General features: G+C 40.6%; 1 protein-coding gene across 2 annotated transcripts in view; it reads left to right on the top strand.

Annotated features, from left to right (window-relative positions):
- Window positions 1-23,966, top strand: part of LOC139749109 (sorting nexin-17-like) — a 186,109-nt gene that overhangs the window by 142,308 nt on the left and 19,835 nt on the right. The window contains exon 10 of one of the 2 annotated variants that reach the window (XM_071662691.1): window positions 19,341-19,439. The exons of the other annotated variant lie outside the window; for it this stretch is intronic. Coding sequence (XP_071518792.1) covers window positions 19,341-19,439 — 99 coding nt within the window. The remainder of the gene's footprint in view (window positions 1-19,340; window positions 19,440-23,966) is intronic. 2 annotated transcript variants of the gene reach the window in all.

Genomic DNA, 23,966 nt, shown 5'->3' with positions numbered 1-23,966 from the left:
CTTGAATTATTTTCCTCTGCAGTCTTATGAAATGTATGATATGTAGAAGACCTTTAGAAGCCCTTTTACTGATTTCATTATTAAAAGAAGAGAATACTGATGGAGTAAGTATTTTGAAGGTTTGTTGAATGTGTATGATAGAGTGGCAGATATAGGGTGTTTTGGTCGAGGTGATGTGCGAAGTGAGAGGGTCAGGGAGAATGGTTTGGTAAACAGAGAAGAGGTAGTGAAAGCTTTGCAGAAGATGAAAGCTGGCAAGGCGATGGGTTTGGATGGTACTGCAGTGGAATTTATTAAAAAAGGGGGTGATGTGTTGTTGACTGGTTAATGAGGATATTAAGTGTATGTATGGTTCATGGTGAAGGTGAAGTGCCTGAGGATTGGTGGAATGCATGCATAGTGCCATTGTACAAAGGCAAAGGGGATAAAGGTGAGTGTTCAAATTACAGAGGTATAAGTTTGTTGAGTATTCCAGGGAAATTTCATGGGAGGGTATTGATTGAGAGGGTGAAGGCATGTACAGAGCATCAGATTAGGGAAGAGCGGGGTGGTTTCAGAAGTGATAGAGGATGTGTGGGTCAGGTGTTTGCTTTGAAGAATGTACATGAGAAATACTTAGAAAAACAAATGGATTGGTATGTAGCATTTATGGATCTGGAGAAGGCATATGATAGAGTTGATAGAGATGCTCTGTGGAAGGTATTAGAGTATATGGTGTGGGAGGTAAGTTGCTAGAAGCAGTGAAAAGTTTTTATCAAGGATGTAAGGCATGTGTATGAGTAGGAAGAGAGGAAAGTGATTAGTTCCCAACGAATGTCGGTTTGTGGAAGGGGTGCGTGATGTCTCCATGGTTGTTTAATTTGTTTATGGATGGGGTTGTTAGGGAGGTGAATGCAAGAGTTTTGGAAAGAGAGGCAAGTATGTAGTCAGTTATCGATGAGAGGGCTTGGGAAGTGAGTCAGTTGTTCGCTAATGATGCAGTGCTGGTGGCTGATTCGGGTGAGAAACTGCTGAAGATGGTGACTGAGTTTGGTAAAGTGTGTGAAAGAAGAAAGCTGAGAGTAAATGTGAATAAGAGCAAGGTTATTAGGTTCAGTAGGGTTGAGGGACAAGTCAATTAGGAGGTAAGTTTGAATGTAGAAAAACTGGAGGAAGTGAAGTGTTTTAGATATCTGGGAGTGGATTTGGCAGTGGATGGACCCATGGAAGCAGAATTAAGTCACGGGGTGGGGGAGGGGGTGAAAGTTCTGGGAGCGTTGAAAAATGTGTGAAAGGCGAGAACGTTATCTCAGAGAGCAAAAATGGGTATGCTTGAAAGAATAGTGGTTCCAACAATGTTATATGATTGCGAGGCGTGGGTAATAGATAGGGTTGTGCAGAGGAGGGTGGATATGTTGGAAATGATATGTTTGAGGACAATATGTGGTGTGAGGTAGTTTGATCGAGTAAGTAATGAAAGGGCAAGAGAGATGTGTGTAGGAATAAAAAGAGTGTGGTTGAGAGAGCAGAAGAAGGTGTATTAAAATGGTTTGGTCACATGAAGAAAATGAGTGAGGAAAGATTGACAAAGAGGATATATGTGTCGGAGATGGATGGAACGAGAACTGGGAGACCATATTGGAGGTGGAAAGATGGAGTGAAAAAGATTTTAAGTGATTGGGGCGTGAACATGCAGGAGGATGAAAGGCTTGCAAGGAATAGAGTGAATTGGAACAATGTGGTATACCTGGGTCGACGTGCTGTCAGTGGATTGAACCAGGGTATGTGAAGCATCTGGGGTAAACTATGGAAAGGTGTGTGGGGCCTGGATGTGGAAAGGGAGCTATGGTTTCAGTACATTACACATGAAAGCTAGAGACTGAGTGTGAACAAATGTGGCCTTTGTTGTCTTTTCCTAGCACTACCTTGTGCACGCGCATGGGAGGGGGTTGCCATTTCGTGTGTGGTGGGGTGGCGACTGGATGGATGAAGGCAGCAAGTGTGAATGTGTACATATGTATATATATATGTTTCTCTGTATGTATATATGTATGTATGTTTTTTTTTTTTTTTTTTTTTTATACCTCGTCGCTGTCTCCCGCGTTTGCGAGGTAGCGCAAGGAAACAGACGAAAGAAATGGCCCCCCCCCCCCCCCCCCATACACATGTACATACACACGTCCACACATGCAAATATACATACCTACACAGCTTTCCATGGTTTACCCCGGATGCTTCACATGCCTTGATTCAATCCACTGACAGCACGTCAACCCCTGTATACCACATCGCTCCAATTCACTCTATTCCTTGCCCTCCTTTCCCCCTCCTGCATGTTCAAGCCCCGATCACACAAAATCCTTTTCACTCCATCTTTCCACCTCCAATTTGGTCTCCCTCTTCTCCTCGTTCCCTCCACCTCCGACACATATATCCTCTTGGTCAATCTTTCCTCACTCATTCTCTCCATGTGCTCAAACCATTTCAAAACACCCTCTTCTGCTCTCTCAACCACGCTCTTTTTATTTCCACACATCTCTCTTACCCTTACGTTACTTACTCGATCAAACCACCTCACACCACACATTGTCCTCAAACATCTCATTTCCAGCACATCCATCCTCCTGCGAACAACTCTATCCATAGCCCACGCTTCGCAACCATACAACATTGTTGGAACCACTATTCCTTCAAACATACCCCTTTTTGCTTTCCGGGATAATGTTCTCGACTTCCACACATTTTTCAAGGCTCCCAAAATTTTCGCCCCCTCCCCCACCCTATGATCCACTTCCGCTTCCATGGTTCCATCCGCTGACAGATCCACTCCCAGATATCTAAAACACTTCACTTCCTCCAGTTTTTCTCCATTCAAACTCACCTCCCAGTTGACTTGACCCTCAACCCCACTGTACCTAATAACCTTGCTCTTATTCACATTTACTCTTAACTTTCTTCTTCCACACACTTTACCAAACTCCGTCACCAGCTTCTGCAGTTTCTCACATGAATCCGCCACCAGCGCTGTATCATCAGCGAACAACAACTGACTCACTTCCCAAGCTCTCTCATCCCCAACAGACTTCATACTTGTATACATTGAAATGTATAGGTATGTATACGTGTGTGTGTGGGCGTGTATGTATATACGTACATGTGGGTAGGTTGGGCCATTATTTCATCTGTTTCTCTGTGCTACCTTGCTAATGCAGGAGACAGCGACAGAGTATGATAATAAAAAAAAAAAGAATGATCCCAGTACAAGTTCATCTGGAGTTTACAGTCACAAAATGGACTGCCATAACCATATCACTTGCAGTTGACTTGGAAACCAAAATTAGCTTATCCATTTCAATGTGATTTTTATATATGTAGATGTTTTTTCTTGATACATAATGATTTGATATTTGAAATTCCTATAGTTCTCACTTATAAGACATACTAATTAGGTAAATGTGAAGTTGATGTTCCTTACAGAGTGACCATGAGCTGGTAAAGTATGATTCTAAACCCTTACAATACCCTTTAAGACTTCAGTGTTAGTGGAAAAGATTACTGGAAATGGTAGTGTGTAAATTTTGTTCAAATCTGTCTTTATTGCAAAGCCCCAGTGTTGTTCTGAGAGTTTGCACCATAACTTTCATATGTCAAAGCAGCAAAAGTTTTTGTGTGAGCAATTACTATATGATGGTCCTAGGTATTACATGTGGAAACCTAGATTGGCACCGAGGGATAATGTTTGACCATGGCCATTGGTTTTGTAAGTGATGATAGAGTTTCTCATCAATACTTTCATGCTCACAATGTGAGGAACTTAATCTTGCTAATTACTTACTGCTCATGTAGTCTTTTATATTTTATATGTAGCTGTTTTCACTACTTGATAGGTTATAATTTGTGATTTCATTATAGGGGTAAGTTATTCTTCTTATTTTGGAAAATTCATGAAAAAATAGAAAAGTTTAACAGGTTTCAAGAGGAAAGAGAGAAATTGAAGGAAGGTCGAGCGAAGAGCTTTAGGTCAATAAAAGCTAAGAAATTGCATATAAAAACAAAACTTGAAAAATTTGAATAGAAATATCTTTGACTAAGATATCACAGATAGCACAGAGCATAATAAAGTGGTATCTTGAAACCTTGCATTCAAAACATGGTGGTAAACCATCTGACTTCTTCCAGAGAATATTAGGTTTTTAATGCACAACAAGCTCTTTATCTGTTAGTCATTTATTTATTTGTTTATTTATTATAGTTGATTGCCATATCCCACGTCAGCAAGGTAGCGTCAGGAAACAGACGAAGAACAACCCATTACACATGACAGCTAGAGCCTGAGTGTGAACAAATGTGACCTTTATTGTCTTTTCCTAGCACTACCTCACGCTCGTGCACATGTGTGGTGGGGTGACAAGAGGAGTGGATGAAGGCAGCAAGTATGAATATGTGCATGTATATATATGTTTATCTCTGTGTATGTATTTGTATGTATATGTTGAAATGTATAGGTATGTATATGTGTGTGTGTAGGCTTTTATGTATATACATGTGTATGTGGGTGGGTTGGCCATTCTTTCGTCTGTTTCATTGCGCTACCTCGAGGATGTAAGGCATGTCTTTGTGTAGGAAGAGAGGAAAATGATTGCTTCTCAGTGAATGTTGGTTTGCGGCAGGGGTGCATGATGTCTCTATGGTTGTTTAATTTGTTTATGGATGGGGTTGTTAGGGAGGTGAATGCAAGAGTTTTGGAAAGAGGGGCAAGTATGGAGTCTGTTGTGGATGAGAGAGCTTGGGAAGTGAGTCTATTGTTGTTCGCTGATGATACAGCGCTGGTGGATGATTCAGGTGAGAAACTGCAGGAGCTGGTGACTGAGTTCGGTAAAGTGTGTGAAAGAAGAAAGCTGAGAGTAAGTGTGAATAAGAGCAAGGTTATTAGGTATAGTAGGGTTGAGGGACAAGTCAGTTGGGAGGTAAGTTTGAATGGAGAAAAACTGGAGGAAGTGAGGTGTTTTAGATATCTGGGAGTGGATTTGCCAGCAGATGGAACCGTGGAAGCGGAAGTGAATCATAGGGTGGGGGAGGGGCAAAAGTTCTGGGAGCATTGAAAAATGTGTGGAAGTCGAGAACGTTATCTTGGAAAGCAAAAATGGGTATGTTTGAAGGAATAGTGGTTCCAACAATGTTATATGGTTGTGAGGCATGGACGATAGGTAGAGTTGTGCGCAGGAGGTTGGATGTGCTGAAAATGAGATGTTTGAGGACAGTATGTGGTGTGAGGTGGTTTGATCGAGTAAGTAATGAAAGGGTAAGAGAGATGTGTGGTGATAAAAAGAGTGTGGTTGAGAAAGCAGAAGAGGGTGTTTTGAAATGCTTTGGTCACATGGAGAGAATGAGTGAGGAAAGATTGACCAAGAGGATATATGTGTCAGAGATGGAGGGAACGAAGAGAAGTGGGAGACCAAATTGGGGATGGAAAGATGGAGTGAAAAAGATTTTGAGTGTTCGGGGTCTGAACATGCAGGAGGGTGAAAGGCGTGCAAGGAATTGAATTGAATTGAAACGATGTGGTATACCGGTGTCGACATGCTGTCAATGGAATGAACCAGGGCATGTGAAGCATTTGGGTAAACCATGGAAAGTTCTGTGGGGCCTGGATGTGGAAAGGGAACTGTGGTTTCAGTGCATTATACATGACAGCTAGAGACTGAGTGTGAATGAATGTGGCCTTTGTTGTCTTTTCCTAGTGCTACCTCGCACACATGCGGGGGAAGGGGGTTGTCATTTCATTTGTGGTGGGGTGGCGACGGGAATGAATGAGGGCAGACAGTATGAATTATGTACATGTGTATATATGTATATGTCTGTGTGTGTATATATGTATGTATACGTTGAGATGTATAGGTATGTATATGTGCGTGTGTGGACGTGTATATATATACATGTGTATGTGGGTGGGTTGGGCCATTCTTTTGTCTGTTTCCTTGCGCTAACCGGCTAACGCGGGAGACAGCGAGAAAGTATAATAAAAGATGATAGAATAAATAAATGAATATATATATTTATTTCCTCAGAGGCCCAGTCCTCTGTTCTTAACGCTACCTTGCTAATGCGGGAAATGGCGAATAGTTTGAAAGAAAATATATTATATATATATATATATATATATATATATATATATATATATATATATATATATATATATATATATATATATATTTTACTACCTCTTCTCTGTTTACTAAATCATTTTCCCTAACCCTCGCACTTTGCACACCACCTCGACCAAAACACCCTATATCTGCCACTCTATCATCAAACACATTCAACAAACCTTTGCGGAAGATGAAAGCCGGCAAGGCAGCAGGTTTGGATGGTATTGCAGTGGAATTTATTAAAAAAGGGGGTGACTGTATTGTTGACTGGTTGGTAAGGTTATTTAATGTATGTATGACTCATGGTGAGGTGCCTGAGGATTGGCGGAATGCGTGCATAGTGCCATTGTACAAAGGCAAAGGGGATAAGAGTGAGTGCTCAAATTACAGAGGTATAAGTTTGTTGAGTATTCCTGGCAAATTATATGGGAGGGTATTGATTGAGAGGGTGAAGGCATGTACAGAGCATCAGATTGGGGAAGAGCAGTGTGGTTTCAGAAGTGGTAGAGGATGTGTGGATCAGGTGTTTGCTTTGAAGAATGTATGTGAGAAATACTTAGAAAAGCAAATGGATTTGTATGTAGCATTTATGGATCTGGAGAAGGCATATGATAGAGTTGATAGAGATGCTCTGTGGAAGGTATTAAGAATATATGGTGTGGGAGGAAAGTTGTTAGAAGCAGTGAAAAGTTTTTATCGAGGATGTAAGGCATGTGTACGTGTAGGAAGAGAGGAAAGTGATTGGTTCTCAGTGAATGTAGGTTTGCGGCAGGGGTGTGTGATGTCTCCATGGTTGTTTAATTTGTTTATGGATGGGGTTGTTAGGGAGGTGAATGCAAGAGTTTTGGAAAGAGGGGCAAGTATGAAGTCTGTTGGGGATGAGAGAGCTTGGGAAGTGAGTCAGTTGTTGTTCGCTGATGATACAGCGCTGGTTGCGGATTCATGTGAGAAACTACAGAAGCTGGTGACTGAGTTTGGTAAAGTGTGTGAAAGAAGAAAGTTAAGAGTAAATGTGAATAAGAGCAAGGTTATTACGTACAGTAGGGTTGAGGGTCAAGTCAATTGGGAGGTGAGTTTGAATGGAGAAAAACTGGAGGAAGTGAAGTATTTTAGATATCTGGGAGTGGATCTGGCAGCGGATGGAAACATGGAAGCGGAAGTGGATCATAGGGTGGGGGAGGGGGCGAAAATTCTGGGAGCCTTGAAGAATGTGTGGAAGTCGAGAACATTATCTCGGAAAGCAAAAATGGGTATGTTTGAAGGAATAGTGGTTCCAACAATGTTGTATGGTTGCGAGGCATGGGCTATGGATAGAGTTGTGCACAGGAAGGTGGATGTGCTGGAAATGAGATGTTTGAGGACAATGTGTGGTGTGAGGTGGTTTGATCGAGTAAGTAATGTAAGGGTAAGAGAGATGTGTGGAAATAAAAAGAGCGTGGTTGAGAGAGCAGAAGAGGGTGTTTTGAAATGGTTTGGGCACATGGAGAGAATGATTGAGGAAAGATTGACCAAGAGGATATATGTGTCGGAGGTGGAGGGAACGAGGAGAAGAGGGAGACCAAATTGGAGGTGGAAAGATTACTTACGTTACTTACTCGATCAAACCACCTCACACCACACATTGTCCTCAAACATCTCATTTCCAGCACATCCACCTTCCTGTGCACAACTCTATCCATAGCCCATGCCTCGCAACCATACAACATTGTTGGAACCACTATTCCTTCAAACATACCCATTTTTGCTTTCCGAGATAATGTTCTCGACTTCCACACATTCTTCAAGGCTCCCAGGATTTTCGTCCCCTCCCCCACCATATGATTCACTTCTGCTTCCATGGTTCCATCCGCTGCCAGATCCACTCCCAGATATCTAAAACACTCTACTTCCTCCAGTTTTTCTCCATTCAAACTCACCTCCCAATTGACTTGACCCTCAACCCTACTGTACGTAATAACCTTGCTCTTATTCACATTTACTCTTAACTTTCTTCTTTCACACACTTTACCAAACTCAGTCACCAGCTTCTGCAGTTTCTCACATGAATCAGCCACCAGTGCTGTATCATCAGCGAACAACAACTGACTCACTTCCCAAGCTCTCTCATCCACAACAGACTTCATACTTGCCCCTCTTTCCAAAACTCTTGCATTCACCTCCCTAACAACCCCATCCATAAACAAATTAAACAACCATGGAGACATCACACACCCCTGCCGCAAACCTACATTCACTGAGAACCAATCACTTTCCTCTCTTCCTAGACATACACATGCCTTACATCCTCGATAAAAACTTTTCACTGCTTCTAACAACTTGCCACCCACACCATATATTCTTAATACCTTCCACAGAGCATCTCTATCAACTCTATCATATGCCTTCTCCAGATCCATAAATGCTACATACAAATCCATTTGCTTTTCTAAGTATTTCTCACATACATTCTTCAAAGCAAACACCTGATCCACACATCCTCTGCCACTTCTGAAACCACCCTGCTCTTCCCCAATCTGATGCTCTGTACATGCCTTCACCCTCTCAATCAATACCCTCCCATATAATTTACCAGGAATACTCAACAAACTTATACCTCTGTAATTTGAGCACTCACTCTTATCCCCTTTGTACAATGGCTCTATGCACGCATTCCGCCAATCCTCAGGCACCTCACCATGAGTCATACATACATTAAATAACCTTACCAACCAGTCAACAATACAGTCACCCCCTTTTTTAATTAGTTTCACTGCAATACCATCCAAACCTGCTGCCTTGCCGGCTTTCATCTTCTGCAAAGCTTTTACTACCTCTTATATATATATATATATATATATATATATATATATATATATATATATATATGTGTGTGTGTGTGTGTGTGTGTGTGTGCGGAAGATGAAAGGTGGCAAGGTGGAGGGTTTGGATGGTATTACAGTGGAATTTATGAAAAAGGGATTGACTGTTGTTGATTGGTTGGTAAGGATATTCAGTGTATGTATGGATTATGGTGAAGTGCCTGAGGATTGGTGGAATGCATGCATAGTGCCTGAGGATTGGTGGAATGCATGCATAGTGCCATTGTACACAGGCATAAGGGTGAGTGTTCAAATTACAGGGGTATACATTTGTTGAGTATTCTTGGGAAATTATATGGGAGGGTATTGATTGAGAGGGTGAAGGCATGTACAGAGCATCAGATTGGGGAAGAGCAGCGTGGTTTCAGGAGTAGTAGAGGATGTGTGGATCAGGTGTTTGCTTTGAAGAATTAATGTGTAAAATACTTAAAAAAACAGATTGCTTTGTTTGTAGCATTTATGGATCTGGAGAAAGCATATGATAGGGTGGATAGAGATGCTTCGTGGAAGGTTTTAAGAGCTTATGTTGTGGATGGTAAGTTGTTAGAAGCAATGAAAAGTTTTTACTAAGGATGTAAGGTATGTGTACGATTAGGAAGAGAGAAAAGTGATTGGTTCCCAATGAATGTCGGTTTGCAGCAGGGGTGCGTAATGTCACCATGGTTGTTTAATTTGTTTATTGATGGGGTGGTTAGAGAGGTCAATGCAAAAGTTTCGGAGAGAGGGGCAAGTGTGCAGTCTGTTGTGGATAAGAGGGCTTGGGAAGTGAGTCAGTTAATGTTCGCTGATGATACAGCGCTGGTGGCTGATTCGGGTGAGAAACTGCATAAGTTGGTGACTGAGTTTTGTAAAGTGTGTGAAAGAAGGAAATTAAGAGTAAATTTGAATAAGAGCGAGGTTATTAGGTTCAGTAGGTTTGAGGGACAAGCTATTTTGTGTGTGGCAGGATAGTGACAGGAATGGATGAAGGCAGCAAGTATGGATATGTATGTGTGTATATATGTATATGTCTGTATGTGTACATATGTATAGATTGAAATGTATATGTATGTATATGTGCATGTGTGTGTGTTTATGTATATATATGTGTATTTGGGTGGGTTGGCCCATTCTTCATCTGTTTCCTTGTGCTACTTCGCTAATGCGGGAGATGACGGTTAAGTATAATATATATGTGAGAAATACATAAAAAACAGATGGATTTGTATGTAGCATTCATGGATCTGGAGAAGGCATATGATAGGGTTGATAGAGATGCTTTGTGGAAGGTATTAAGAGTATATGGTGTGGGAGGTAAGTTGCTAGAAGTAGTGAAAAGTTTTTACCAGGGATGTAAGGCATGTTTACGAGTAGGAAGAGAAGAGAGTGATTGTTTCCCAGTGAATGTTGGTTTGCAGCAGAGGTATGTGATGTCCGCATGGTTGTTAAATTTCTTTATGGATGGAGTGGTTATGGAGGTAAATGCAAGAGTTTTGGTGAGAGAGACAAGTATGCAGTCTGTTCTTGATGAGAGGGACTGGAAAGCAAGTCAGTTGTTGTTCGCCGATGATACAGCGCTGGTGACTGATTCGGGTAAGAAACAGAAGTTGGTAACTGAGTTTGATGAAGTATGTGAAAGAAGAAAGTTGAGGGTAAATGTGAGTAAGAGCAAGGTTTTTAGGTTCAGTAGGGTTGAGGGCCAAGTTAACTGGGAGGTAAGCTTGAATGGAGAAAAACTGGAGGAAGTGAAGTGTTTTAGATATCTGGAAGTGGATTTAACAGCAGATGGAACCATGGAAGTAGAAGTGAGTCGCAGGGTGGGGGAGGGAGCAAAGGTTTTGGGAGCATTGACGAATGAGTGGAAAGAGAGAATGTTATCTTGCAGAGCAAAAAATGGGTATTTTCAAAGGAATAGTGGTTCCAATAATGTTATATGGTTGCAAGGCATGGGTTATAGATAGGGTTGTGCGGAGGAGGGTTGATATGTTGGAAATTATATGTTTGAGGAAAATATCTGGTGTGAGGTGGTTTGATCGAGTAAGTACTGAAAGGGTAAGAGAGATGTGGAAATAAAGAGTGTGGTTGAGAGAGTAGAAGAGGATGTGTTGAAATGGTTTGGACACATGGAGAGAATGAGTGAGGAAGGATTGACAAAGAGGATATATTTGTCAAAGGTGGAGGGATGAAGGAGAAACAGAAGACCAAACTGGAGGTGAAGGATGGAATGAAAAAGATTTTGAGCAATCGGGGTCTGAACATACAGGAGGGTGAAAGGTGTGCAAGGAATAGAGTGAATTGTAATGATGTGGTATACTGGGGTCGACATGCTGTCAGTGGATTGAACCAGGGTGTGTGATGCATCTGGGGTAAACCATGGAAAGTTTTGTGGGGCCAGGATGTGGAAAGGGAGCTATGGTTTTGGTGCATTACATATAACAGTTAGAGACTGAGTGTGAATGAATGTGGCCTTTTTTGTCTGCTCCTGGCACTGCTTCCCTGGAGGGGATGGGATGCTATTTCATGTGTGGTGGGATGGCCACAGGAATGGATGAAGGCAGCAAGTATGGATATGTACATGTATATGTATATATATATGTCTGTATGTATACGTTGAAATGTATATGTGCATGTGTGGGCATTTATGTGTATACATGTGTATGTGGGTGGGTTGGGTCATTTCTCGTCCGTTTCCTTGTGTTACCTTGCTAATGCGGGAGAAGGGGGTTAAGTATAATATGTATGAGAGAAATACTTAGAAAAATAGATAGATTTTTATGTAGCATTTATGGATCTGGGGAAGGCATATAATAGGGTTAATATAGATGCTTTATGGAAGGTATGAAGAGTATATGGTGTGGGAGGAAAGAAGCAGTGCTAGAAGCAGTTAAAAGTTTTGCCTGGGGATGTAAGGCATGTGTACGAGTAGGAAGAGAGGAGAGTAATTGTTTCCCAGTGAATGTTGGTTTGCGGCAGTGGTGTGTGATGACCCCATGGTTGTTTAATTTCTTTATGGATGGAGGTAAGTGCAAGGGTTTTGGAGAGGGGGGGGCAAGTATGCAGTCTTTTCTGGATAGAAGGACTGGGAAGTGAGTCAGTTGTTGTTCACTGATGATACAGTGCTGGTGACTGATTCGGGTAAGAAACAGCAGAAATTAGTGACTGAGTTTGGTAAAGTGTGTGAAAGAAGAAAGCTGAGAGTAAATGTGAGTAAGAGCAAGGTTAATTATTAGGTTCAGTAGGGTTGAGGGACAATTAGGAGGTAAGTTTGAATGGAGAAAAACCAAAGGAAGTGAAGTGTTTTAGATATCTGGGAATGGATTTAGCAGCGGATGGAACCATGGAAGCAGAAGTGAGTCACAGGGTGGGTGAGGGAGCGAAGATTCTGGGAGTGTTGAAGAATGTGTGGAAGGTGAGAATGTTATCTTGGAGAGCAAAAATGGGTATGTTCGAAGCAATAGTGGTTCCAGCAACGTTATATGGTTGCAAGGCATGGGCTATCGATAGGGTTGTGCGGAGGAGGGTGGATGTGTTGGAAATGAGATGTTTGAGGACAATACGTGGTGTGAGGTGGTTTGATCAAATAAATAATGAAAGGGTAAGAGAGATGTGTGGAAATAAAAAGAGTTTGGTGGAGAAAACAGAAGAGGGTGTGTTGAAATGGTTTGGTTACATGGAGAGAATGAGTGAGGAAAGATTGGCAAAGAAGACATATGTGTCAGAGGTAGAGGGAAGACCAAATTGGAAGTGTGAACAATCGGAGCCTGAAGATACAGAAGGGTGAAAGGCGTGCAAGGAATAGAGTGAGTTGGAACAGTGTGGTATACTGGGGTTGACATGCTGTCAGTGGAATGAACCAGGGCATGTGAGGTGTCTGGGGTAAACTATGGAAGGGTCTGTGGGGCCTGGATGTGGATAGGGAGCTGTGGTTTCAGTGCATTACATATGACAGCTAAAGACTGAGTGTGAACGAATGTGGCCTTTTTTGTCTGTTTATTCTTCTTCAAAAGTATTTTAAAAGGTATTTGAACTGAAAACTTTAAAAACTGATTAGAGTAAGGGAAAGAAATTATTTTGCTTTTACAAGCTCACACATCAAGTGAGTCATGAAAGTAAGCAGTTGATTTAACAATAAGTTTTTAGAGTATAAAGATTTTCATCTTATACTGTAAAACCAATTTGAAATATGAAAAGAAATGCTCTAACCTGTTTTATTTTCTTTTTATTAATTTTTTTTCTTAAAAGTGTTTACAATATAAAACTTTTTATTTAGCCTTATAGAAAATTTTTAGAATTTATGAAAAACCTTCTGTTTCCCATTTTAGAAAGTTAAAATACAAGGAGGGGAGGATTTCTGGCCCCCTGCTCCCGTCCTCTCTAGTCGCCTTTCTACGACACGTGAGGAATGCATGGGAAGTATTCTTTCTCCCCTATCCCCAGGGACAATATATATATGTATATATATTATATGGTAAATTATATGGGAGGGTATTGATTGAGAGGGTGAGGGCATGTACAGAGCATCAGATTGGGGAAGAGCAGTGTGGTCTCAGAAGTGTTAGAGGATGTGTGGATCAGGTGTTTGCTTTGAAGAATGTATGTGAGAAATACTTAGAAAAGCAAATGGATTTGTATGTAGCATTTATGGATCTGGAGAAGGCATATGATAGAGTTGATAGAGATGCTCTGTGGAAGGTACTAAGAATATATGGTGTGGGAGGCAAGTTGTTAGAAGCAGTGAAAAGTTTTTATCGAGGATGTAAGGCATGTGTACGTGTAGGAAGAGAGGAAAGTGATTGGTTCTCAGTGAATGTAGGTTTGCGGCAGGAGTGTGTGATGTCTCCATGGTTGTTTAGTTTGTTTATGGATGGGGTTGTTAGGGAGGTGAATGCAAGAGTTTGGGAAAGAGGGGCAAGTATGCAGTCTGTTGTGGATGAGAGAGCTTGGGAAGTGAGTCAGTTGTTGTTTGCTGATGATACAGCACTGGTGGCTGATTTATGTGAGAAACTGCAGAAGCTGGTGACTGAGTTTGGTAAAGTGTGTAAAAGAAGAAAGTTAAGAGGAAATGTGAATAAGAGCAAGGTAGGGTTGAAGGTCAAGTCAATTGGGAGGTAAGTTTGAATGGAGAAAAACTGGAGGAAGTGAGGTGTTTTAGATATCTGGGAGTGGATCTGGCAGTGGATGGAACCATGGAAGCGGAAGTGAATTATAGGGTGGGGGAGGGGGCGAAAATCCTGGGAGCCTTGAAGAATGTTTGGAAGTCGAGAACATTATCTCGGAAAGCAAAAATGGGTATGTTTGAAGGAATAGTGGTCCCAACAATGTTGTATGGTTGCGAGGTGCGGGCTATGGATAGAGTTGTGCGCAGGAGGATGGATGTGCTGGAAATGAGATGTTTGAGGACAATATGTGGTGTGAGGTGGTTTGATCGAGTAAGCAATGTAAGGGTAAGAGAGATGTGTGGAAATAAAAAGAGCGTGGTTAAGAGATCAGAATAGGGTGTTTTGAAATGGTTTGGGCAAATAGAGAGAATGAGTGAGGAAAGATTGACCAAGAGGATATATGTGTCGGAGGTGGAGGGAATGAGGAGAAGTGGGATACCAAATTGGAGGTGGAAAGATCCATAAATGCTACATAGAAATCCATTTGCTTTTCTAAGTATTTCTCACATACATTCTTCAAAGCAAACACCTGATCCACACATCCTCTACCACTTCTGAAACCACACTGCTCTTCCCCAATCTGATGCTCTGTACATGCCCTCACCCTCTCAATCAATACCCTCCCATATAATTTACCAGGAATACTCAACAAACTTATACCTCTGTAATTTGAGCACTCACTCTTATCCCCTTTGCCTTTGTACAATGGCACTATGCACGCATTCCGCCAATCCTCAGGCACCTCACCATGAGTCATACATACCAGAAATCCAGAAATTCTCCCCTCCTTGTATTTTTTAACTTTCTAAAAAATGGGAAACAGAAGGAGTCACGCGGGGAGTGCTCATCCTCCTCGTAGACTCAGGTTGGGGTGTCTAAATGTGTGTGGATGTAACCAAGATGTGAGATAGGTAGAATGTTTGAGGAAAGGAACCTGGATGTTTTGGCTCTGAGTGAAACGAAGCTCAAAGGTAAAGGGGAAGAGTGGTTTGGGAATGTCTTGGGAGTAAAGTCAGGGGTTAGTGAGAGGACAAGAGCAAGGGAAGGAGTAGCAGTACTCCTGAAACAGGAGTTGTGGGAGTATGTGATAGAATGTAAGAAAGTAGATTCTCGATTAATATGGGTAAAACTGAAAGTTGATGGAGAGAGATGGGTGATTATTGGTGCATATGCAACTGGGCATGAGAAGAAAGATCATGATAGGCAAGTGTTTTGGGAGCAGCTGAATGAGTGTGTTAGTGGTTTTGATGCACGCGACCGGGTTATAGTGATGGGTGATTTGAATGCAAAGGTAAGTAATGTGGCAGTTGAGGGAATAATTGGTATACATGGGGTGTTCAGTGTTGTAAATGGAAATGGTGAAGAGCTTGTAGATTTATGTGCTGAAAAAGGACTGGTGATTGGGAATACCTGGTTTAAAAAGCGAGATATACATAAGTATACGTATGTAAGTAGGAGAGATGGCCAGAGAGCATTATTGGATTACGTGTTAATTGACAGGCCCACGAAAGAGAGACTTTTGGATGTAAATGTGCTGAGAGGTGCAACTGGAGGGATGTCTGATCATTATCTTGTGGAGGCTAAGGTGAAGATTTGTATGGGTTTTCAGAAAAGAAGAATGAATGTTGGGGTGAAGAGGGTGGTGAGAGTAAGTGAGCTCGGGAAGGAGACTTGTGTGAGGAAGTACCAGGAGAGACTGAGTACAGAATGGAAAAAGGTGAGAACAATGGAAGTAAGGGAAGTGGGGGAGGAATGGGATGTATTTAGGGAATCAGTGATGGATTGTGCAAAAGATGCTTGTGGCATGAGAAGCGTGGGAGGTGGGTTGATTAGAAATGGTAGTGAGTGGTGGGATGAAGAAGTAAGATTATTAGTGAAAGAGAAGAGAGAGGCATTTGGACGATTTTTGCAGGGAAAAAATGCAATTGAGTGGGAGATGAATAAAAGAAAGAGACAGGAGGTCAAGAGAAAGGTGCAAGAGGTGAAAAAGAGGGCAAATGAGAGTTGGGGTGAGAGAGTATCATTAAATTTTAGGGAGAATGAAAAGATGTTCTGGAAGGAGGTAAATAAAGTGCGTAAGACAAGGGAGCAAATGGGAACTTCAGTGTAGGGCACAAATGGGGAGGTAATAACAAGTAGTGGTGATGTGAGGAGATGGAGTGAGTATTTTGAAGGTTTGTTGAATGTGTTTGATGATAGAGTGGCAGATATAGGGTGTCTTGGTCGAGGTGGTGTGCAAAGTGAGAGGGTTGGGGAAAATGATTTGGTAAACAGAGAAGAGGTAGTAAAAGCTTTACGGAAGATGAAAACCGGCAAGGCAGCAGGTTTGGATGGTATTGCAGTGGAATTTATTAAAAAAGGGGGTGACTGTATTGTTGACTGGTTGGTAAGGAAAATACTTTCATTAAATTAAAACATATGATGTAAATGCCTTACTTCACCAAATGTTAAGCATCAAAAAACTAAGACAACCAGGACAGACTGATTCTCTTGAAATTACTGAACTTTATCTTGCTTTATCTTCAGCACATCTTCCCAGTAATATGCTAATGTACAAGAAACATTATACATAGTTAAAATCTCTCATTACACTTGCAATGTTTAACATTCATCACAAAGATCTGGATGATATTTATTGAGATAGTTTTGCAACAATAATTTGAATATAAGCTGCCTTCTCAGCCCACAAAACCTGACATGAAGAAATGTTCTCAATTATGGGAAAGTCCCAGAGTTACTAACTGCACTGTTTACACTGGAGGAAATTCTGATGAATAAAGGCAGACAGTATGAATTATGTACATGTGTATATATGTATATGTCTGTGTGTGTATATATACGTGTACATTGAGATGTATAGGTATGTATATTTGCGTGTGTGGACGTGTATGTATATACATGTGTATGGGGGTGGGTTAGGCCATTTCTTTCGTCTGTTTCCTTGCGCTACCTCGCAAATGCGGGAGACAGCGACAAAGCAAAATTAAAATAGATGAATATGAAAAACCTATTGATTTTGCTGTTCTTTGCAAATATCATAATGTAAAGAGTCTGTGCAGTAAAACATTTCCAAGTTGGGATATCTTTTTCAAAAAGTTTGGAAAACATGGGCCAAATCTGTGATATCAAAATGCTTGCTGGCCAAATAGCTGTTACTGCCCAACAGAAAACATACTACACTGGCACAGTGTTCTCAAAGACAATACTCTTTAAATTTATATACAGGCTGTATCTCTTTAATCAGGCAACCATGGGATCTGGAAATTGCAGGATTACAGAAAATGCTAGAAAACAGAAATTGACCCCTAAGTCATACACAGTTGATGATCCAGTTTCTTAGTACTCACATAAAGTCTTTTCAGAAGTTCCTTTATTTAATTCTTAAGTAACTCCTCCTTTTTGAGCATAGATAAGTATTTATGCTTATGCTTATTAGCACTAGCTCCATCTGCACCTCTTGGTCTCTTGGATGACATCCTGAAGGAATAAAATACAGCTGAATATAAGAAATTAACAGGACTTTTAATTAGCTCGGCTGCAATGTAAGCAGATTTTAGTGCCTTAGCACTGCTAACAAGTTGCTGCACCATAGAGCACCGGATTAGAGAGATGCAACCTGTACTGTCAGAGTATAGGTACTGGCTATGATTCATTGATTTTATTCATGAGAATTGCATACTGGGTAATTTCTTGCTTCCTTTTTGAAACTTATTGTTGCACAACTTTTTTATATTTTCGCAATTGTTATTTCACTTTCCATAATCCGGTATTTATAAATTTTCTTGGAGTTGAGTGCTTTGAATATGTCTGTGTTTGATTTTGAGTTTGATCATCAGGTGCTTATAGCTTTCTTTAAACAGCAGTTTACATGAATATTAGATGTGGAAGTGGTTTTATTTCATAGGTTGTTTAGGTTTTATAGGAAGTCTTCCTTCAAGCTTAACCCCTCATTTTGTCAAGCCACATTTGTGGCTAGACACATTCATTCCTCATTTGTTGTTCTGAATCTGCAATGCCTTCCACCAAATTACCAGCAATGTAACAACAGCTGGAAAAGTTTCATGCATCACTGTCAACCATAGTGGAAAACCAGATTTATGCTGCTACTACTATTGTCTTTTTTACAGAGAAAGAACCAATTCTTCTTGTATGGCTATTTATATTTTTGATGAAAATGAGGTTATTATGTATGGAAATGATGTCCTGTGGATGAATAATGCATTAGAAGATTAGAAATATATATTTTTCTTACTTGCTCAATGTTTCCCTCATTAGCATCATTGTGCAGAAACAGACAAAAAGAGGCCTCATTCACCCATCCATTCTCTATCTGTTATGTGTAATGCACTGAAACATAATAGCCCCTATCCACAACCAGGCCCCACAAACCTTTCCATAGTTTCCCCAGCTGCTTCATAAACCCTGGTTCAATCCATTGGCAGCATTTCTGTGCTGTGCAGGCTCAGAGCAATCAACAACTTTCTCACTCCATCCTTCCATGTCCTGTTTGGTCTTCCGTTTCTCCTTGTCTCCTGTACTTCTGACAGATATATTCTCTCTGTCCACCTCTCCTAACTCATTCTCCTCATATGTCCAAACCTTTTCAGCACACCCTCTTCAGCTTTCACAACTATCTTTTTTATTACTACACATATAATGTGTAAAAAAATATGTCAGTGTGACACATGAGATGTTTGAAATAATACTGGATGTAATAAACACACATTGTGTACATGGATCAAAATGGAACCTAAAAGAATTCCAAAATCAGCATATACTTATGTAGATTATTAGGATCCATGTCACCATCCAGATCCTGCCCCTGTCAGTGCAATACCCAACCACAGCAAGATAGAGGAAAGTATACTCTTTTTTTGGGTTATTCTTACTTGTTATAAGGAATAGAGTTATTCTGTAATTCTTTTTCCTTAAGGGGAGTACATTTTACACAAAACAGAGGACTTTTTCATTGACATATTTAAAGTTATTTATGCACGTAAACTTTATAGATATAGTATCAAAAATGATGCTGGGTAAAGTGATCAGTGTTAGATGAAATCAGAGTTAGACTGATTTTTGTCTCTTATGGTTTTGTTTTTTTACTGTGTATTTAGAGGATCTTGAAGAGGACTTTTTATTTAGAATACCAAGAAAAGTTAGTCATGGCTATTTTTTTTTTTTTTTAGTTTTGATTTTGCTATTTTCCTCCTCTTCAGCCAAGTGAGCGAGTTCGAAAGGGAAGTCTGTCCTACATGCGGAGAGATGGCAGCAGCACACAGGTTACTCTGAATCACACTGGAGAGAATTTACCAATGGTAGGAGACGAACTTTTATTTTCTCTGCTTCTATAAGGTGAAGTTTGTTTTGTTCTTAAAAGTTTTATTTAGAAACTAGAGAACATTGATAACAGACATACCCCATCCAGACTGACATCATTGAAGATAAAAACTGGAACTGCATTTATATTGATGTTAGGATGGGATGACAAGTACTCAGTAGTAAAGATACAGAAAAAAATAAATGAGAACAGCTCATGATAGTGATGGAATGGTCTTTCACCTTCCACAAAGTATTTCTATCAACCCTCTCATTTGCCTTCTCCAGATCTATAAATGCCACATACAAATCCATCTGCTTTTCTTAGTATTTTTCATACACATTCATCAAAGCAAACATCTGATCCACACATCCTCTACCACTTCTGAAGCCACACTGCTCCTCTGTAATGTGATGCTCTGTACATGCCTTCACCCTCTCAATCAATACCCTTCCATACAATTTTCCAGGAATACTCAACAAACTTATGCCTCTGTAGTTTGAACTTTCACCTTTATCACCTTTGTGTTTGTACATATATGTATGTACATATACACACATACCCATACTTATGAATTTACGCATATATACGTCTTTGTACTTGCTCACCATGTCAATTCCCAGTGCCACCCTGCCCCACAGGAAACAGATCACCACCCTAGTTTGCCATTTCCTGTTACTGAGGTACTTCCAGGAACATATGAAGAAAGGCTACATTTGCCCACATCCATTTTCTTGCTGTCAAATGTTATGTACTGAAACCACACCCTCTATCCACAACCAGACCCCACATACCTTTCTACAGTTTCCTCTGGCTGTTTCATATTCTCTGGTTCAGTCTGTTGACAGGACATTGCCTCCAGTATACCTTGTGCCCCAAATCACTCTGTCTCATGCACATGGTTTTTACCTTCCTGCATGTTCAGGCCTTGGTCCCTCAAAATCTTTCTCACTCAATCCTTCCATATCCAATTTGGTCTCCCCTTCTTGCCTCCTCCTCTTCTGACACATATAGCCACTTTATCAACTTCTCCTCGACCATTCTCACTATATGTCCAAACCATTACAGCAAACTATCTTTGGATCTCTCAATCACACTCTTCTTATTACCACACCTCTCTCTTCCCCATTTATTACTTATGTAATCACCACATATTCCTCTCAAACATTTCGTATCTATCACATCCACCCTCCTGCACATCCTCATCTATAGCCTATGCCTTGCATGCATACATCATTTGAACAGTATACCTTTGAACATACCCATTTTCTTTCTTTCAGGTAGCAACTTCTCTTTCCAAACATTCCACATTACTCCAAGAACCACCTCTTCATGTACCCTATGACTCACTTCCATGGTTCCATTTGCTGTCTTGTTCACTCCCATGTATCTAAATTGCTTCAGTACTTCCAAACTTTCTCCATTCAAACTCATACCCTGACTAACTTGTCCCTCAACTCTAATTACTTGTATTCTCATTTACTCTCAGCTTCCTTTCACTCACTCTCCCATACTCACGTAGCAACTTCTGCAGTTTATCTCTCGAATCTGCCACCAGTGCTGTCATCAGCAAGCAACAACTGACTCACACTCCAGGACACCTCTCACCCCCTACATACTTCATACTTGCCCCTTTCCAAGACCCTTGCATTTACTTCCCAAACCAACTCATCCTTGAACAAATTAAACACATTTACTTCCCAAACCACTTCATCCATGAACAAATTGAACACCATTGGTGACATCATACATCCCTGCCACAGACCCGCCTTCACCTGGAATCTCTCACACTCCTCTGTACCTACTCATGCACACACTTGACACTCTTGATAGAAAATTTCCACTTCTTCTAATAGCTCTCCTCCCACACCATATATTCATAAGACCTTTGTCAAGGCACTTGTGTCTCCAAATCCATAAATCTTTTTTTCTTTTTTCAAACTATTCGCCATTTCCCGTGTTAGCGGGTAGCGTTAAGAACAGAGAACTGGGCCTTTGAGGGAATATCCATAAATACCACATCAAAATCCTTTGTTTTTCTAAATATGGCTCACATTCTTTAAAGCAAGCACCTGATCCACACATCATCTACCACTCCTGAAATCACATTGTTCCTCCCTAATCTGATGCTCTCTACATGTCTTTACCCTCCCAGTTTCCACTCTCCCATACAACTTACCTGTTACATTCAACGAACTTATACCTCTGTAGTGTGAATACTCACCTTTGATACTCTTGCCCTTATACAGTAGCACTATACATGCTTCCTGCCAATCTTCAGACACCTCATCTTGATCCATGTATGCATTAAAGATTCTGACTAACCAATCATCAACACTGTCATCCCATTTCTTCAGTATCATCTGATACAGCTGCCTTACCTCATTTCATGTTATGCATTGTTTTCACCTCCTCTTGTGTCTTCACCAAACCACTTTCCATGACTCTCTCTTCACATATCATTCCTACCAAAACACCTCATATCTGCCATCTTATCATCAAAAACATTCCACAATCTTTCAGAATATATGCTTCATCTCCTCCTCACTACTTGTTACCATTTCCCCATTACCCTGTTTCACCAGTGTTCCTCTTTGTTCTCTTGTTTTATCTCACTGTAAACCTCCTAATCATCTCATTGTCCTTGAAGTTAACTGAAAATAAGTTTACTAAAAATCAATCACCCCAACTCTCATTTGCCCTCTTTTTAAACCCTTGCACCTTTCTCTTTTGCATGACCCAATCATTTGCACTCCCCTATAATTGTTGCATGTGCACCCCTCTTTTCTCTTTCACTAGCAACTTTACTTCATCATCCCATCACACAGTTTTCTTTCTCACCTGCCTACCTCCCATCTTCCACATACCACACACTACCTGTGTACATGTCAGCATTGCTTCCCTAAATATCTCCCATTCCTCAGCATTTCCCTTAGGTTCATTTACTCTCACCATTCAGTCCACAATATTTCCTAGTATTTCTTCATGTACATCTTTCCAAGCTCACTTACTTTCACCTCCCTCTTCTCATTCATATCATTTCTATTTTTCATGAAAATCCTTAAAATTCTTCACCAATGACTTCCCAAGGTAATTTGATATCCCACCAGCTGCCCCAGCTGCCTTACTCATTGTATTCACATCCTAGAGTCTCTCTTTCCGTGCCTATCACTTTGTATGTAATCCAGTAATTCCCTCTTATCATCATTCTTACTTATTGCACATATAATTTGAATGTCCCTTTTTTGAATCAGGTATTCACAACTGTTCACCTCACTGAATACCCCACATCCCCCAATTATATCCTTAACTCCCACATTACTCACTCTCGCATTTAAATCACCCATTGCTGATGCATAATCTCTTGCATCAAAATTGCTGATACACTCACTTGGTAGCTTCCAAAACACTTCATCATCCCCATCATAGCCAGGAGCAAAAGCACACATAGTCACTAATCTATTGCAGCACATTTTCGTTTTCATCCACATCAGTCTGGATCTCACTTCCCTAAACACTTTCACACCCTTCCACAACTCCTACTTAAGCAGTAGTTATACCCCTTCCGTTACTCTTTCTGACACACCTACCCCTGGCTTTACCCATAAGACATTCTCAAACTGTTTTCCCCATTACCTTTGAACTTTCTTTCACCCGAGCCAGAATGTCCAGGTTCCTTTCTTCAAACACTCTTCCTGTCTCCCCTTTCTTTTCATCTTGGTTACATCCACACACGTTTTAACAACCCAGTCTGAGCCTATAGGGAGGATGATCTCTCCTCACTTGACTCCTTTTTCTGTTCCATCTTTCAGAAATTGACATACAAGAAGGGGGGGCTTCCAGCCTTTTGCTTCTACCCCTCTCAGTTGCATTCTACAACACAGAGAATACAGAGGTAGAATTTTTCCTTCCCGACTCCAGGGACAAAGTAAAGAGGGATAGAATACAATTGAGGTGGAGGATTGGCCCTCCTGATGAAAAAAAGCTGTAGCCCATTTATACAGAACATAATGGAAAAGATAACTGTGGGAAAGAAGTACAGAATGATGTTGATGTTATATACTCATGATTCAGAACAAATGTATGATAAGAACAATGAAAGAGCAATCAGGATGGTACAAGAAACAGTAAACCATACCCTTCACATAGAAGAGAAAGAATTGATACTGTGGAATTTTGGCATAAAGAGAGTGGGGAATTTAGATTCTCATGGTGACAAGGAATCATGCAGACAAGTTCTTAGAGTGTGTGCAGAAAAACTTTGTTTCAACATGTTTGTGAATGTTAGGATGAGAGAGAGTGATGCTGTGTGATTACCAGATCTTTACTCGCATATTAGCATGGATACTGAGAGTAGCATATATGATATACCATTTGGAAGAGAGATTATATAATGCTTAAGTTTAATTGTGTGGTAAGTGAGGAAAATAAAAGAGCTGAGATGAGAGGAGAATTATAGTGTTGATATGATCGTGGAAACTTCACAAAACTTAATTTCTTTGGCATCATGAACTGGGAATTGGAG

This window comes from Panulirus ornatus, chromosome 6 (genome assembly GCF_036320965.1).
Source record: "Panulirus ornatus isolate Po-2019 chromosome 6, ASM3632096v1, whole genome shotgun sequence".
NCBI lineage: Eukaryota > Metazoa > Arthropoda > Malacostraca > Decapoda > Palinuridae > Panulirus > Panulirus ornatus.
This window is presented reverse-complemented; position numbering and strand designations above follow the sequence as displayed.